This window comes from Pinus tabuliformis, chromosome Q, assembly GCF_031772625.1.
Source record: "Pinus tabuliformis cultivar Carrire ecotype Pingquan chromosome Q, CPIR1, whole genome shotgun sequence".
Classification (NCBI taxonomy): domain Eukaryota; kingdom Viridiplantae; phylum Streptophyta; class Pinopsida; order Pinales; family Pinaceae; genus Pinus; species Pinus tabuliformis.
Window position 1 is genome coordinate 531,374,691 of NC_142296.1, and position 18,814 is coordinate 531,393,504.

At 40.6% G+C, this 18,814-nt stretch overlaps 1 protein-coding gene across 1 annotated transcript in view; it reads right to left on the reverse strand.

Moving 5' to 3' along the window:
- Positions 1–643: 643 nt before the first annotated feature.
- Positions 644–18,814, reverse strand: part of LOC149220544 (uncharacterized) — a 41,034-nt gene continuing 22,863 nt past the window's right edge. The window contains exon 5 of the mRNA XM_089384797.1: positions 644–923. Within this exon, the coding sequence (XP_089240923.1) occupies positions 850–923 (74 nt within the window). The 3' untranslated portion in view covers positions 644–849. The remainder of the gene's footprint in view (positions 924–18,814) is intronic.

Consider the following 18,814-nt stretch of genomic DNA (forward strand, 5'->3'; position numbering starts at 1 on the left):
CAATTATATCCAATATTCAATAAAATGGGGCAGGAATATCCTAAACTTATTTCATAATACATTATATGTGAAACTTCAGTGATAGCTTTTTGGCATGTTGCAATTAGTTAAATTTAATTGTTTTGAATAAACATTTCGTAAGATACTCTGCACTTCTTTAAAATGGGTTTTGACCATTTAGCAACATTGGTGTTACCGATTTCTCCAACAATTACATTCAAAATCTGCACAAGATGGTGTTTTATGAAATTGTATAGATTGCCAACAAATCTTTTCAATCCTAATTATGTCTATATATGTTGCAGAACAACCTCAAAATGCCCTTGCTTGATTTGACCTCGAAATTTCTATTGAGGCTTTTAACACAAATCCCTAACAGGATAGTGTCAGAAGAAAACAAAACAAATGTATTTCTGCCGTGGTATAACTGTTTTGACTTTCTTCAGACTTGCCCATATACAATTTTGTTTATTATGTGTTTGTATTTATGATACTTAGCAATGCTTTTAATTGTTGGTGTGTTTTTCTATGTTACAGAACAAACTCTTATCATGCTTAAATTGAACCCAAACTACTTACATAAGCCAGTGTCAAATTTGGTGTCTACTCAAATTTATGCATATAGGCAGGACAGAAGAGAGAGTGGGAGCTGTAATATAGGATTCGGATCTCAAACCAGTACATGTATGATGTAATTACATGGAGAGTAAAGCAATCATGAACCAGTCCATGAACGTGGATTAAGAGTAGAGCAATCAGTTCTAAATTATAATAACTGCAGATTTACAAACCAGCATGCCACTAGAGCTTTCGTATGTCCAAATGATAAAGTGCCACCTTCTCGAACACTCAACTTTCTTCATCTTCTTCAGCAGCTTCATTATTCCCATCGGAAGCTTCTTGCCTCCGTCTTTCTTCTTCCTCTGCACAAATAAGAATGTCAGCAACTCGATCATGGAATACTAGAAAAATAAAAGACACCAATCTGATTAACACAATGGGGAGGAAGAAAGTCCAAGTTGTGTATATGAAAGAGGCCCACCACAAAGTCAATTCAAACTTCATTTTCTGTCATTTTAAACTATGTTTGAAGATTTTCTTTGTTGCCACGTGTATTTTTCTAAATTCGTAAATATCAACTTTCCAAAGTCAGGACCAATTCAAGTAACTTTGGGGAGTGAAATGCCTAACTGAAGAAATTGTATCTTCCAATTCCCTTACAAAGCCTAAACAACATTAATGTTGGCATTACAAATTGTATTGGGATTGATCTTACCTCCACTTCTGGAATATGCAGTGAAGCAACTCAACTATGCTGTGCCTAGAATCATCTGAATCACTGTTAATATGGCTAATAAGCTATTGATTTGGTAAGAACCTACTAAAATAGGAAATTTACCAATAGAGGCGCTAGTACCAAGCAATTCATATTGCCTGAGGTAGATGAAGACCAAATGACAGGGTATTCAGCGTTGCACTCACCTGAACCTGTATGCTAGTTAGTATGTCATATATTATGCAGATCATATAGAACACCAAAACCTGGAGAAGGGACTGGAGGAAGCAGACCATGGGTTAAAATCGGTATAATGATACCTCAGTTCCTTGTACGATTGAGTGAACTGCAAGATATTCCTTCCAGATCAGAGTGCACCAATTACCTCATATGAACATGGGTAGGTCCAAGATAATTTTTATTTAGTATAATGCTTTCTAACTTCACTTTTTTTTCTATTGCTGCTTCACTCCAATCACAGTAGCATTTGCATACTACTAGGGTAACAAAGCAACTTGATCTCTGACATCAATGATTGCCATCCCCTGCTCTTTAACAGTGATGAATCGATCAAGGCAATGCCAAGTCTTATACCTGTTGGTGTGCTGCTTGATGCAATGCCAAGTCTTATAGCTGTTGGTGCACTGCTTGATGCAATGCCAAGTCTTATACCTGTTGGTGCGCTGCTTGATGCAAATAACTTTAGGGGTATAGTTACTTCACAAATGATGACCCTCTAAAATACTTTACTCAAATATCCATTGGAATGATATATGTAGTAGTTTTGTTTGATAGTTGGACGCTAATGATCCCTTATTTGCCAAGGGAATTCTGACAGGCACTTTGCACACTAGAGTGAAGAACCTTGGAAACCTTTTTCCTGCTTTGATCCCCTTACCCCCTTTTCCAGAACTGTGTGCAGTAAGTTTAACTTCGCTTTGAATTGTCTAAGCTATATAACTAAAGTTATAAACCAAATCTCTGTAGTCGCCTCCATCCAGGAAAAGACAATCTTTCAATTGACAAGTATGCCATTGGACAAATACCATAAAACACAGGTGCCAAAAACTATAAAAAAAATGGATAAAACAAGACCACATGAAACAGACAAGAAGACCAGAGTAGGAACAACGAGTTGCATGCTTACAAAGTTTGACAGAATTATCGGAGCTTCTGGAGTTGTTGCCTCCCATCTTTACTATCGAGAACAAAGCCCTACAAAATTGGTTAAATTTTGCGAGTTTTTGGGGGGTACTGTGCAGGGAAGGGTATTTGGATCTCAATGGTGGTATTCTAGTTCAGGATTAGACGCAAGTTCATTCTACTCATATTGACAAGAGGCATCTCTGGATAACATTTGAACATCCTCCAAATTGAAGCAAAAGCTTGGCTCATCCCATTCACTCTGCATGTCTTTTGCTGCTATGGGACAGTGACCCTGTTGGCATGCAAGGCATGCAGATCCAAATTACAGCCTATCAAATGATAGATGCTTGGCTCCAAAGAAGACAAACTATATCCAAATAATCTAACAGATCTCAAGTGTAAAGGGCTTCCATTTATGGATCACCCCTTGATTCCCTGCTCAGGCCATTGTACAAGATTTGCAGATATAATAGCCTTTTGATAACTCAAATTTTCCCAACAGAATGGCTTTGCATCCCTGTGTGCTAAAGCCTATTTTCTATGCAAGATGCTCAACAATAGTATATGTTAATTCATAGCTTCTCCTATGGAATACTCTACAACTTGTAACATTGGCTCAGCACCCCAAATTTCCAGTTCCTACTAGGGTGACCCTAGCCCTGATGCCTGGGGCCAAAATTGGCTGTCTGCTCTTGCATGGGAAACTGTAAAATGCAAAGATGTTAACTTCTAATATATCTCCTCATATCCAAAATGACAAATATACAGTCTTGCTGCCAGTTGGGCTGCAAAGACACTAATCCTTTCAACCTATATTCATGAGCACTCAGATTTACAGGGTTGATGCTCAGTGGGCAGACCTGCATGCGGCAGCTATATCACTGACACTGTCCCATGAGACATGTAATGACAATGAACTTCCACTGTCTTTATGTTCTTTTGTTTATTGGTATTTGGAAACTTTGTCTAGGCTTTTCAAGGGTCAGAATGCAGTATCTGTTTATTCTCCTTCAGGGTGCCATTATTAGGTGAAGCTTCTGATGTTTAATGTTGACATTTCTTATGCTAAAGCTTGATATGAAACTGGGCTACCTCAGCCCTCACATTCAACCATTTAACAGGTTATAATATTTACACATAGCAGCAAGGCACTGGATGCTCATCAGACATGAATCAGCAAGGCAAAAGATTCAAGAGTTTGACTCAACTCAGGAAAAAACACTGCAAAAACTCAGCAGGAACAAAAATATAAAGAGTGAGGTAAGAGGATGAAAATGAGCTCATCCATGCCATGTTCACACATATATCGAGGGTCCAATGAGTCAAACTCACACTCTGCAAGTTGAACTTACTGACTCAGTCAACATACCATGCGGAAGAGGATGAAAATGAGCTCGTCCCAGTGTCCAAAAACCCTTTTTACAGGTGCCTCAACTTGTCCCTCCATTAACATAAGTAGAGGCATGGCTCTTTTAGTCAATAAGGAAATGATGCCCCTTGGCCCTGCCTATATTTAATATTTATTATGGTTGTTAAAACCCTAGGACACATGCTACTACTAAAAATATCAAGCACATAAAGAAATCAAGATACCTCGAAAGAGAAAGCAAAAGCTTTCTTGTATAAGATTACAAGCACGTCGATTCAATCCACTTTGTGAATGTAGAATAGACCGAGAAACACAGTAAAGTGACATAAGACATAAAAACATTAAATAACCTAAAGTCAAATTGACTGTCTTAATGTCTAAGTTTAATATCTAATGAAGCTAATATTTACTTCAACACCTTCCCTTAATGGTCAATCTACTAACTACACCAATCTTAACCTGGAATTTTACATATTTTTGAAGACCCAAAGACTTGGTGAGAATGTCTATAGTTTAGTCCTCTATGGGGCAATACTGAAGCTCAATAGATCCATTCTCTACAAGTTGTCTGATGAAGTGGCAATGTATATCAACATGTTTGGTACATGTTACTGCTCAAACTAGCACGGGACCTAAGGGGGATCCCTAAAGGGCAAATGCTAGCCCAAGGGAAACAAATGGAGACTTAGCCCACTGTCACCTTAGCTAAGGCTCCCTTCTACTTTGGACTTTCACCGATGGGAGGAGACCCGATATGTATGGAGTCACTAATGAATGATAAGTTAATGGATATGAGTGACCCAAACAAACCCTTTCACAGAAAAGTTTGAAGGATGGAGCTTGCATGATTCCTAAGCAAGGTACTATGTATTCTAGGGAAAGGAAGAGAAGATTTTGAGGGTTAGGTTTTATGGGATAAGACTTGTAAGGAGTTCCCCAATCCCCAAAATCCTTGTTAGAATTGGTATCCCGGATGGTTTTTAAAGAATGATCTTTAAAGGAGCAGAACCACATGGGGCCAAGTGGACCCGGTCTAGGGTATGAGGAAAGTATGTAGCATCCAATGATATTCTTACCCTAGACAAGGTGGGGAAGGATCAAAGAAAGTATTTTCACTCAAATATTTTGTTTTGACCTTATGAGGTACTAGTCTTGGGGATGGCAGGGCAAGTTTTGATCCCAGAGCTAGGGCTTGGCTTTTCACGTTTCAGAGGGCGGATCGGGGCCACTTCTGGGTAAATCTTGACCACTTCCGTGAGCCCACCTGCCGGTTCTGTCATGCGGCCCACTTAAACTATTTTTTTTCTTTATCTTCTTTTGGCTCAAGTTGGGTTGGGGGTGGGTTAGTGTTGGGTTAGGGATGGAATGAAAAGGATAAAATTCCTTTTCACCTCTCATTTGCTCACTCTTATGTTTTTGGAGAGCTTGGAGAAGAGAGGAGAAGAGAGCTTGAAGAAGAGACGAGAAAGAGAGGAGAAGAGAGAGTTGAGGAGAGCTTGGAGGAGTGAAGGCGGAGCTAGGATCATTGAAGGAGGAGGAGCTTGGAGGAGTAAAGAAGGGCTTCCATCTACAAGAGCTAAAGAGGTAAGTGCAAATCCCAAACTCCCTCATTTTTTTGTCATTGTTTTTTGTATTTTCTCTCCTCCCTCTCCTGCTCTTTCCCATTTTTTCTTCTTGCTCATTTATTTGCAGGTTGTCCACCACCTATATTCATATTCCAAGATGGTATTTTTTTGGCTTATATGTATCATTCCACTTTCGGTTTTCGTGATGGCAAGGGAGTAGGAATAGAAGGGAAAAAGAAGAAGAAGAAGAGAATAGTAGTCCCCATATGAGTGACCCAATGTATGATGAGGAGGAAGGGGTTGAACCTGGTGAGAACATTGAAACACTAGAGGGGAAAATTGCATTGACACCCTTGTGGAACTGATCTGAAAATGGGGCACTTAGGCTTCTTTGGCAAACTTACAAGAACCTCTCCCACTTCCAAAGCTTAAATATCCCCAAGTCTTTATGATTAACCAATGTGGAATTAAATATGTGCTTGGAAATAATGGGTGTATGCTTATGTTTGTTTAAATTGTTTATGTGTTGTAAATGATTTTGTTTAAACTAATATAAAGCATATAACAGTGAACAATGCAGCAACAAGCATCACACATAAGACAGCAAATTAATGTGGAGTTCACCCAAAACTCTTGGGCTACATCTCCTTGAGCTCTAGTCAACTCGACTAGGCTCTCTGGGATTATGGCAAAGTCCTTTTACAAGCTCTTGGCTCAAATCCACTGTTTTACACAGGAACAATGGGCTCAGAACACCATCTCTCCCTGGCTCTGAAGCTCTCGGCTTTCTGGCCCTCGGCTCTCGCTCTGGCTCTCTGCAAATGACAGCTCTCGGGCTTTTCACTTGACTTCCAAGTGACTCCACTCGGCTACTCTGCACATTAGCTCTGCGTTCTTTTTGCCTTCCCTTTTTGTGCTGCTCTCTTTCGCCTTAGCTTCCTGCTTTGGCTTAGCCTCCTATTTTTTTCTTTTTTTCTTAGTTGCGCCTTCGCTCAATCCTTATATATTTTGTCTCTGTCATTCTGTGGCTTTTAATCCAATCGGCGTTGTCTGTTCGTTTTCCTCTTCTGGGCTCTCTAGCTCCCGGCCTCTGTCCGCTCAAATCCCCCTCTGAGCATTAGCAATCATTGCCAAACGCCTTCAAGGATGGTGGCCACCTGTTCTGTAACGGAAGGAACCATCGATGCTTGAAATCCCCAGAAACAGTCGTTCCCTGTTTACACAGAGAAACACTGTAAAACACGGGAAAATTCACCAATCTGCCATTTATCGGACCTGAAATATCATTAAATCTTCCCTAGACTCCTATCGGGTCCGCCTACAATCGTTATCGCAAGTCGCAAGTGCCCTGTGCCGAGGTTTCCTTTGTATTTGAAAAATACATTAAAACACGGGAGATCCCAATGAAATGGCTCATATCGGACTTGAAATAATATACAGGTGCATTTATAACCCTTTCAGGTCCGGTCGCATCACATCGGCGCATATATATATATATGGCCCCGCTCCTCTGTATTGTCGCAATGCGATTTTGCGATGCCACATGTTGCAATCGCATATCGCAAAGTCCCGGGGCTTTCCATATGGCATGGCCTATGCCGACGCCGATATCTGCGATCGCAATATCGCTCGGCCTAGGGTCCCGCCTTAAGTCCCATGCCATCACAGATGCCGATCCACCGATTTCAGCGATCGCAGTATCACATCGGCCCAGTCCTTATGTTATATCACATGTTTGCCTCCGACCCGATATGTCGGGGATCGGCGATCAGGGGTTTCTCCCCTTTCCACTTAAGTCCGCTCTTTTGCCCTAGTCCGATGCAATTTCCCTTTATAAGGGTTTTTTTCCCATTTTAGAGGATTTTTTCCTCTTTTTCTAAAGAACATAGGGCATCTTCTTTCTGCGATAACTTTTGCATCCTAAGTCCATTTTTTCCCATTCAAGTTGCAATAGATTCAGAATGAAAAGATCTCTGCAATGGGGCTATTTCTAGGAACTTCCTTGGATTTTCATTTTCCTCAGTGAGGAACACTTAGACTTGGGAGTCTATCCAAAATCCATTTTGGATCACGCCTTCCCACTAAAAAAACTTTTGGTCTCCAAAAGACGGATATACTGATCTAACAGTACCTGAGAGTAACAGCACCCTCTTCTTTCAGCCCCCATACACTTGCATTGCATAGTGCCTGAACCAAAGTCTTTGACCACTTTCCTTCCTGGATATGTTGGTCCTCCTGGGAAGAGCTGCCTTCTTCTTTGCCTTCCTGCAAAACTCCTGCTTAGATGGTCACAGAAGGTAGTTTGAACTTCTCTTCCTTGATCATTGATCCAAGGTGGCTCAAACAAATGTGAAGTACACCTGCTCCACAAAACTTTCATTTGTACCTGTTTGACAAGCTGTCAACAACAACTGTTAACAACAACAGGAATACAGACAACAACTGGATGGACTAAACTCCTGCTTCAACAAAAGAAACAGATTTCACATCTTGTGAACACCTCCATGTCTTACATCTGCATACAAATGATGGACTAGACAACAAGCCCACAAAACATGCCTTTAAAACAAATGACTCTTCAAGTCAAGCATGTAGAAAAAGACCATTAGGACTCTTTTCAAAAGATGAAACACTTCATCACTATCTCCATCTTGGAGACCAAGTCAACTTTCCTCAAGTCAACATTACATGCATGTTTACATCAAAGCAATCAACCCTTCAAGTTAATTACACATACATGTTCAAATACAAGGAAAACATCAACATCCCTGTGTTCATGCACATCATGCTTATGCATGCATTTCATCCTTCAACTTTCACTTAAGCACACTGTACTTTCGAAGCTGAAATGAAATATAATGTTGCAGCAACAAAGTGAGTCTCCTACTCAACCTTTTCCATTCACCATCTTGGTAGAAACCTGCAACTTGCATCTCATCAACAAAGAAATGCAAATAGATGCATCAATAGACATGCAACCTTAATTGGAAAAGAACTCTAACCATTTCTTACCAATCCAATTCAAAGGTCTTTCCTTTGTCTACACATCAACATCAACATGTGAATCATCCTGAGACACATCATTCATGGAAACTTCCTTTCCATTTCTACCATCTTCTCTTTCCACCTTCTTCAACTTTTGTGGAAGCATTGTTGGATTCAGAGTCCAACACCTTTCAGCAAGATGCCCTTGCTTATGGCAGTAAGTGCAACACATGTGCATCCTCTTGACAGCATGATTTGCCTTGTCCAATGGACCTTTGGCTTTTTGCTTCTTTTCCTTCAAAATTTCCTGTATGTGGCCATTCTCTTCCAACATCTAGAAACATGATGGTTATCCAAACCTCAAAAGGAACATGCAATTCTTTTCCCATGCTTATGTGGAAATTTACCATGCTTTGAAAAATCAAAAGGAATATGATTAGAACCATATTTATACCTGCCTCTTTCACCTTTATTGCCTTCATGAGGAGGTGAAGCAAATGAAGAAGTGGCTCCCTTTGGAACACCATCAATCTCTTCAAGGCTGTTAGAGTTTCCACAACTCTCTGGTTCAAGTGTGTGCTTCTGAACACCTGCATCCTGCAAGTGATGTTTCAAGCTATTGCATTCCTCATGAACACAATCCTCACACTCTGCAATGCAACTCCCTCTTGGAGCTGTTCCAATGGCCTTCATGGCAGCATTGGAACTCTCTCCATAAGACTGTCCATAGCCAAGACCCAAATACTTAGGCCTTTCCTCAACCATTATTGGTTCAACAATACCTTGTGCATGCTTTCCTAAGCCCTTTCCTTCATAGCCCATCTTGGACATTAGCTTGGAACCTATGCCTCTAGTATGTTTTTCAAAAGAACCAATATAAGCATTCTTAAAAGAATTTGAAGACAAACTGGAATGGTTTACCTCTTCTTCAAGCTGATACTTGACCAAGGCTTCTTTGGCAACAAAGAGTTGTGACTCCAACTCATGCATCCTTTTCATGTTCATATTTGCAATAAAAAGTTGCCTCTCCATTTCCTTCAATTTGTCAGAAAGCAACCGCTTCTCTTCCTTCATGGAATTCAACTACTCTCTAAGTATGTTGCTCTTCCTTCCATCCTCATACATTTCTCTCACCTTGTCCATCATGATGAACAAGTCTTGCTTCATGTCTCCATTAAAGAGTCCTGTGATGGAGGAGGAATTTGATGATACACTTGTAGAAGTTGTCATTATACCAATGAACAAAAGAACTTCAAACAAGATTACTAAAGAGCTTATTTAAGCAACCTTTTGCAACAAACCTTTTGTGCTTTAAGGACTGCCTTGAGGTCCTTTGGGATAGAAGAATGCCTTCAGCCTTTCTTCCTTCTTGTCCTTCCTGGACTGAGCTATCAACAACTTTCCCTTTACCTCTGCAAACTCAAACAATAGTCAGTTTGCAACAAGCATACCATCAATCAGGCAATCAATCCTTGACTGCCCAAACACCTTTCAGACAAGCAATCGTTGCTCTATCAATCAAGCATTCTGATATAACCTTCTTGAAGGTGGGGTTAATCAATCTCAGGCTCTGATACCACCTGATCTGAAAATGGGGCACTTAGACTTCTTTGGCAAACTTACAAGAACCTCTCCCACTTCCAAAGCTTAAATATCCCCAAGTCTTTATGATTAACCAATGCGGAATTAAATATGTGCTTGGAAATAATGGGTGTATGCTTATGTTTGTTTAAGCTGTTTATGTGTTGTAAATGATTTTGTTTAAACTAATATAAAGCATATAACAGTGAACAATGCGGCAACAAACATCACACATAAGACAGCAAATTAATGTGGAGTTCACCCAAAACTCTTGGGCTACATCTCCTTGAGCTCTAGTCAACTCGACTAGGCTCTCTGGGATTATGGCAAAGTCCTTTTACAAGCTCTTGGCTCAACTCCACTGCTTTTCACAGGAACAATGGGCTCAGAACACCATCTCTCCCTAGCTTTGAAGCTCTCAACTTTTTGGCCCTCGGCTCTTGCTCTGGCTCTCGGCTCTGGCTCTGGCTCTGACTCTGGCTCTCTGCAAATGACAGCTCTCGGGCTTTTCACTTGACTTCCAAGTGACTCCACTCGACTACTCTGCGCATTAGCTCTGCGTTATTTTTTTTGCCTTCCCTTTCTGCGCTACTCTCTTTCGCCTTAACTTCCTACTTTGGCTTAGCCTCCTATTTTTTTCTTTTTTTCTTAGCTGCGCCTTCGCTCTCTCCTTATATTTTTTCTGTCTCTGTCATTCTGTGGCTTTTAATCCAATTGGCGCTATCTGTTCGTTTTCCTCTTCTAAGCTCTCTAGCTCCCGGCCTCTATCTGCTCAAATCCCCCTCTGAGCGTTAACAATCATTGCCAAACGCCTTCAGGGATGGTGACCACCTGTTCTGTAACGGAAGGAACCATCGATGCTTGAAATCCCCAGAAATAGTTGTTCCCTGTTTACACAAAGAAACACTGTAAAACACGGGAAAATTCGCCAATCTGTCGTTTATCGGACCTGAAATATCATTAAATCCACCCTAGACTCCTATCGGGTCCGCCTGCAATCGCTATCGCAAGTCGCAAGTGCCCCTGTGCCGAGGTTTCCTTTGTATTTGAAAAATACATTAAAACACGGGAAATCCCGACGAAATGGCTCATATTGGACTTGAAATAATATACAGCTGCATTTATAACCCTTTCGGGTCTGGTCGCATCGCATCGGCGCATATATATATGGCCCCGCTCCTTTGTATTGTTGCGATGCGATTTTGCGATGCGACATGTCACAATCGCATATCGCAAAGTCCCGGGGTCTTTCCATATGGCATGGCCTATGCCGACGCCGATATCGACGATCGCAATATTGCTCGGCCCGGGGTCCCGCCTTAAGTCCCATGCCATCGCCGATGCCGATCCACCGATTTCGGCGATCACAATATCGCATCGGCCCAGTCCTTATGTTATATCGCATGTCTGCCTCCGACCCAATATGTCGGGGATCGGCGATCGGGGGTTTCTCCCCTTTCTGCTTAAGTCCGCTCTTTTTCCCTAGTCCGATGCGATTTCCCTTTATAAGGGCTTTTTGCCCATTTTAGAGGATTTTTCCTCTTTTTCTAAAGAACATAGGGCATCTTCTTTCTGCGATAACTTCTGCATCCTAAGTCCATTTTTGCCCATTCAAGTTGCAGTAGATTCAGAATGAAAAGATCTTTGCAATGGGGCTATTTCCAAGAACTTCCTTGGACTTTCATTTTCCTCAGTGAGGAACACTTAGACTTAGGAGTCTATCCAAAATCCATTTTGGATCAGGAACTATGTGACCAAACTTGAAGGGGGAAAAAGTGGTGGAAGCTACAAGTTTTTGTGCCCTCATGGTTGTCATGGAGGAAAACCATATAGTGGTTCATATACCCGTGTGAGAAGGGATCTTTGTGGAGTGATGGACAGTGATGAGAAAAAGGATGTCGTGGGGATAGCAATTTGCCCAAAGGTTTCAGTTGAACAAAAAAGAAAATACATCCAAATAGAGAAGGTTGAACAACAAAAAAACAAGAAACAAAAAACTCAACCTCTAGATTTGGTAGCTCATCTCCTCATGGCACATCTACAAGCTCCGGAGGTAAAAGAACAATAGGGGATATACTGAATGTTGTTGGGATGGATGATGTGGATGGAAAGATAGTCTGATTTCTTTGTGCTTGCAGTGTACACCATTCAATGTGCTTCGCTCTCCCTATTGGCATGAAATGGTAAAGGCCATCAATGAAGACCCAAAAAGATACAAGGCCCCCAACTAAGAGAAAGCTAGAACAATGTTATTAGAAAGAGAAAAAGAAAAAGTTTCAAAGAGCTTTGACATGTTTTACAAATGAGTGGGTGGATTGTGGGGTATCGATTGTATCAGATGGGTGGACAAATATTAGAAACCAACATTTAATAAATGTTGTTGTTGTTTCTGCTAGTGGTGCAATATTTATTACATGTCATTACTCCTCCATCAGTGCAACTTCCCAAAACATTGCAAATCTCCTATTGTAATCAATCAAAGATGTTGGTCCTAATAATGTAGTTCAAGTGATCACAGATAATGCAGCAAGAGCGTACTCATCCACACATCTTTTGGTTTGGGTGCTTGGTGCACACATTGAACCTTTTGATGCATGATATAGTGAAGCATAAAGAATGTGAATGGATTAATGAGCTTTACAAGAGAGGGAAGCAACTCATTAAATTTAGCACGGGGCATACAAGAGTAAACTCGTTCTATGGTACTTACTCCAAGTTGCAGTTGCTTAAACTTGCAAAAACAAGATTTGCAAGTTAATACCTCACCTTTAGGCGGCTAATGAAAGTGAGAGGAAATTAACATTGATAGAGATGGTGCTAATGTAGCCAAGGACACTATTATTGACATGTTCTTTTGGTCACAGATTAAATATGTTTTGCAATTCACCAAACCAATTTATTACATGATCAAGTTTGCAGATTCAGATCTGCCAATAATTGGGGAGGTGTACAAGCAAATGGATAGCATGTTGGGGTAGATCAAAGACATTGTTGAGCCTAGAGATATCAGCTTGTACAATTATATTCATGCAGAGGTGGAAAAAGGATGGGATATGCTAAATGTTCCATTGCATGCATTAGCATATGTTTTGACACCTAAATACTATCATCCATCATGGCTTTCAACAGCAGCACCTGGGGGAAAGGGAGAAAACCACAATTAGATCCAGAGGTTCTAGAAAATTATATGATGGCATTGGATAAATTAGTCCCTGACGAGGAGGAGGCTTCCATGGTAATAGAAACAGTTGAGCAACTATACACTTCGCACTGGTCCATTTGGGAGCATGCATGCAATTAGAGATCGAGAGACTTTTTCTTCTCTTGAGTGGTGGAACATGCATGGAGGTGCGACTCCACTTCTACAGACTTTGGCATTGCAGGTGCTATCACAGGTGGTAAACACTTCTTTTGCAAAGAGGTGTTGGAGCTCTTATTCTTTCATCCATAGTGTTAAAAGTAACAAGTTGAGTTTAGACCAAGCAGAGAGCTTGGTTTATGTTCATTACAACTTGTGATTGTTGTCCCATTACTGTGATGATGCAAAGACTAATAAAAACCTTAAGGTTTGGGACAGGAATCCAGAGGAGCCCAATTTGGAGGATGGAGTGTTGCGATTAGAGCAATTAGAGGATGCTCTTATCCAGGATGATGATGATCGAGTTGAGATGCCACCCCCATCTGGTCCCTTGGTTCCCAGGTTCCATGGTTCAACACCAACAACAGGGGCTTCGTCTTCATCAATTTCAATGCCACAACTTCCACAGCCACCATCTTCTTCATTGCCACCACGTGGAGGCCCATCACCACGTACTCTTCGTGGTGGAAGGAGGAGAGATTAGTAGATATATTCATAATTTACTACTTTTGTCATAGATTAGAATTGTACGCTTGTTGTGACTTTGAACCTTTTTGTCTTGGTAGTGGCCATGTGGCCTATTTTGTAAACATTATTATTTGAATTTTGGACATGACTAATGTTGACAGTTGCTCACTTGCTAGATAATATGCTTTATGTTTTATGTTTTATAATATGCTTAAATGTTTTATGTTTTATAATATGCTTAAAAATTTGATGTATGTTTGTAATTGCTAGAATATAGATGGTTGATGCTCGAATAATTAATCATTGATGTACAATGGAATCATGGATGCCATATCTATCTTGATTTATGTAAAAATATGCATGTTTTCATGTCTTCTACAACTAATTTGGTATTTGGGATGTTTGTTTTGAATATAAATGCAAAATATATATATATATATATAGTAGACGCTTCGCTTCCTAGATTTTTGGAAAATGATGCTTCCGCTTCCCCGCTTCCAAAAAACATCCCTACTTCATCCCCGATTCGTGCAATGTTGCTCAAGATCACTTTGTTTGCCTTCTAGGTCAAGAAGAAGCAACCTTGCATCTTTTATACTTCGATGTGCAAGAGGAATGGCTTATCAAGGTCGAATTCATTGATAGAATTGCTCCTAGGAGATTTCGCTCCTATCACATGGCCCATACATTGAGGGATGCTATAATAGAGACAAATTCCACAATTTTAAGCAATAAATGCATGTAGCAATTAGCCCTAGAATAGCGAAAATCCCAACCCAACATATATGACAAAAGTAAACAAGAATAATATCAAAAAGCACATACTTACACATAATAGAGCATATCCAACCATCCACAATTGACAATAAAGAAGCTCCAAGAGAAGATAAACCAATATCCACATATCAAAACTCATCCATAAAGCTCCAATTCATCTTCTAGAAAAAGTGCGAAAATCTCAAGAGAGATAAGAGATCCAAACCAAAGTGATGATGAGCAAATGAACTCATCTCACTTGTACTGATACACAAATTAGGAGTTCGAATTAGCATCCTTGGCCTACATAAGCCCCAAAAATAAAATAATGTTCTAATAATTCAACTTTTGGTGACAAGCCCACCAAACTAGCTCATAAATGAAAGAGTAAGCCTCTCAAGAGGTCAAATAATAATCTATGCATGTCATAGGGCCCTCTAATAGGCCTAATGAGGTCCATCGGTGCCGCAATGAAGAATAGGACTGTCAAAAGCAGTGGACAAGGGGTTGACCCCTTGTAATAATTTGTGGTGCTCCAAATGACAAGTGGGGGCACACAAGTGTCCTCATGGATCTCCAAACAAATCGAAGATGCACCTGCAACGGCTAGGATGATGGTGTAGGTGATGCCACATCATCGTGCAAGTCCTAGATCATCTGGAAAGCGTATGGTGTAGATCCGGGGCCAGCTAGGCATGATGGATCAGGTGCATCCTCCTCGTCCAATAAGTGAACCACAAGTAATCTCTGCATGGTTGTGGGGATCCATGGAGTGCAATCTGTTGCTATGGAGGCCCATAGCTCTCAACGCTCACCCTTACATACTCCTTTACAATCTTTCTTGATGTTGGGGATGCCATTTACCATTTGATTAAGAGAGGGGATGATATCGTAATGTATATGCCCATATCTTTTATGCCATAGTTCAATAGGATTGATCTCCATGTGAACTAGGGCTTGAGGAGATGGTGTTATAACTCTATATAGCCTTCCTTCACGTACTCCAATAACTTTTGCCTTTTCAATGCTTGAATCTTTTCCCCAAACCAGAACTTTACCATCTACAAAAGCAACCCTATCTCCTTTATCTTCTAAACAAGAAATTGAAAGTAAATTCTTTTTCAAACCTAGAACATAGAGTATATTGTTGAGGTGTAGCTTTGCTCCATTTTCCAGCTTCAATGATGTAGATCCAAGGCCCTTGACTGCATAACTATTGTTGTCTCCTAGCTCCACTGCATGAGATGATGGTTCCTTTGATAGAGTATGAAGTTGTCCACTTTCTCCCATCATATGTCTTGATGCTCCACTATCAATGATCCATGCATTGTCATCATCAAGAGTACCTATAAGTGCAACCAAGAACCCTTCGCTTTTGACTTTCTTAGATAAGTTGTAGATGATCCTTCCAATCCAGCTTCCTGCAATTTTTATAATATTGAATCCCATCTTCAAGTAACTTGTCATAGAGGGAGTAACCTTTTCAACAAAGTGATCTCCAACCTTCTTCGACCTTAGCTTTGATACCATGTTGAGAAATCAATACTAGCAGGATTTACAATTTAATTTCTCTTTCTTGATAATTACTTGTGAATTATGTTGGTCTCTTTTACTTCTTAATTAGTTTATCTTTCATCAAGCAATTACCAGATTATATGTCCATGAAGATCACAAGAACAAGAGACAATATGTGGGCGCACAGCGAGCGCAAAACCAAAACCTGGTCAAGAACTCTTCCTTCAGTAGATTCAATTCAAGATGAAACACTTCCAGACTTCTTCGACCTAGACAAAGACCTCCTCCAACCACCTGTGAAATTTTATCTATTGCAACCACTGGAAATTATTCTTCTAACTAAAAATTTAATTATGCAATTTATTTGCTACGGCAAACAAAGAATAAAATCACAATTGCAATTTTCACCATAAAAATATTGCGAAAAATAAAATACTAGAAACTGAGAAATTCTAGCACACACAATAATTTTGACACGGTTATTTTTGGTCAATTGTCCCCGAAAAACCCAACTTGGGAAAATCGGTGCAGCAGATGAGGGTTTTATTATTAATCTTCAGTAGCAATTTTGAGTACAATAATTTAGATGCCCAGCTGGAAATCTAATCTGAGGAAAATACTGGCAAAAATATCGTGAGAATTTCCTCTCACCCCATAGCTATTATCTGCTTCGAAACTGCCTCCCTAGCCTTTGCGCTAAGCTTTTTGCGTCACTCTCTACGCAGAAGCTTATGCTGGTCCTCTGAAAATTTTGGCCTTCCTTCCTTTGCCTCTTCCGGGAGCTAGAAATCTTCCTCCTGGAATGTTGTTGCCCTCCTCTTCCACCTGCTACTCACCCTCTGGCTCTATCTTTTTTGTTGAGTTGCTACTTCTAAGAAAATCGAACTACCTGGGCAACTGAGTATTTGCACTGGTTGATTTCTCCATCACCACATCGACTTTTTCTTATAGTCCACTCTTGGAGCACCAACGACCAAGATTAAAACTTTATCAATGGCTAGGATCATCTCTGAATCGATCCGTGTGAGTTTCTACAAGATTCTCACCTTGACTTAATTAATCCTGATTAATTAACCATATTCCCTAAGTTTAGGCTTAGGAAATATTTAAAACTGGCTAATAATCTAATTAAGTCATTTCTAGGCGGAATTTCCAAAAACGATTTCTGGGTTTTGAAGATCTCATGTATTCTAGCCTCTCCACAACATTTCAAGGCTAGAACACATCTGATGCTACAAAAACTAACACTCCCTCTTAGCAAGGAATGTGTTCTAGTGCTACTGCACACCCTGTAGAAGCACCCTGTCTCTGCATCATCTCCTATCACGTTGTTGATGTTTGGCTGTTGTTGCCCACCAACCACTACGCAACTCTGATATATGCTACATCTGTGTTGCTACTCCCTCTTCATCTGTTGTTGCTGCAACTGCAACATCTAAAACTGAAAAGCATCCAAAATAGCATATCCCTGCTACTGAAACGGGTTCTCCACCATACCCATATGTTCTCTAAAATAAACGAACTTAGCTCTCCCTAGAGCTTTCGTGAGTATATCTTCAACCTACTCTTCTGTGGGAACATAGTGTACCTGAACTGCTCCACGTTGTACACAATCTCTGATGAAGTGACATCGAATATCAATGTGCAACTCTGATTATCACCATAGACATTGGTCACCTCCATCCTCTGCCTAAACAAGCTTACTAGCAACATCCAAAGCCATATAGCTTCGCATGTAGCTGTGTTGGCTGCCATATATTCTATACTTCTGTAGAGCTCAGTGCCACTGACTTCTGCTTCTTGCTACACCAAGAAACCATCCCTGATCCAACACTGAAGCAGTGCACGGAGGTACTTTTCCTATCCACTGAACTGCCTGCCCAATCTGCATCTGTGTACCCACAAAGTCTAACGCCAACCCCGCGAGTATATCTCAATCCATACTCAACTGTGCCACGAACATACCTCAAAATATGCCTCGCTGCTGCCTAATGTACCCTCTTCGGCTCTACCATGAACTGACTAAGGGTATTGACTGCGAAGCAGATATCTAGCCTAGTGTTGACCAAATACATGAGAGACCCAATAAGTTGTCTATACAAGGTGGGGTCGACATCCTTGTCATCTGATGCATCTATCTTCTTCCAGTTGGTGATCATGGGTGTAGACATGGGTCTGCAATCCTGCATCGTGAACCTCTTTAGAATATCTATAGCATATCTTCCTTTACCAAGGATGATCTCCCCATCCTTCTACCACACTTCCAATCCTAGGAAATAGTGCATCAACCCCAAATCCTTCATGTCAAATTATGTTGCCAAGTTCCTCTTGCAATCCTCTATGAGCCCTAACAATCCTGTCAAAAAGAGATCATCCACATACAAAACTAGAATGAGTGCCTCACCCTCTACCATCAAATAGTAAAGGTTGGGATCTGCGTCACTCTTGACGAATCCCATCTACTACAAGTAGTTGTCAAGTATACCATGCCCTAGGAGCATGCTTGAGTCCATATAGAGCTTTCTTTAATCTGCACACGAGTGTGCCTCTCATGAGTCTCAAAGCCCTTTGGTTGTCTATGTACACTTCTTCCTCTATCACCCCGTTCAAGAAGGTTGTCTTGACATCCATCTAGTGAATCTGCCATCCATCTGAGCTGCTAGAGATATAACTGACAGGATAGAAGTGTATCTAGCAACTGGGGCAAAGGTCTCCTCATACTCTATCCCTTCTTTTTGTGCATACCACTTTTCCACAAACCTAGCCTTGTACTTTTCCACACTGTCGTTTGTCAC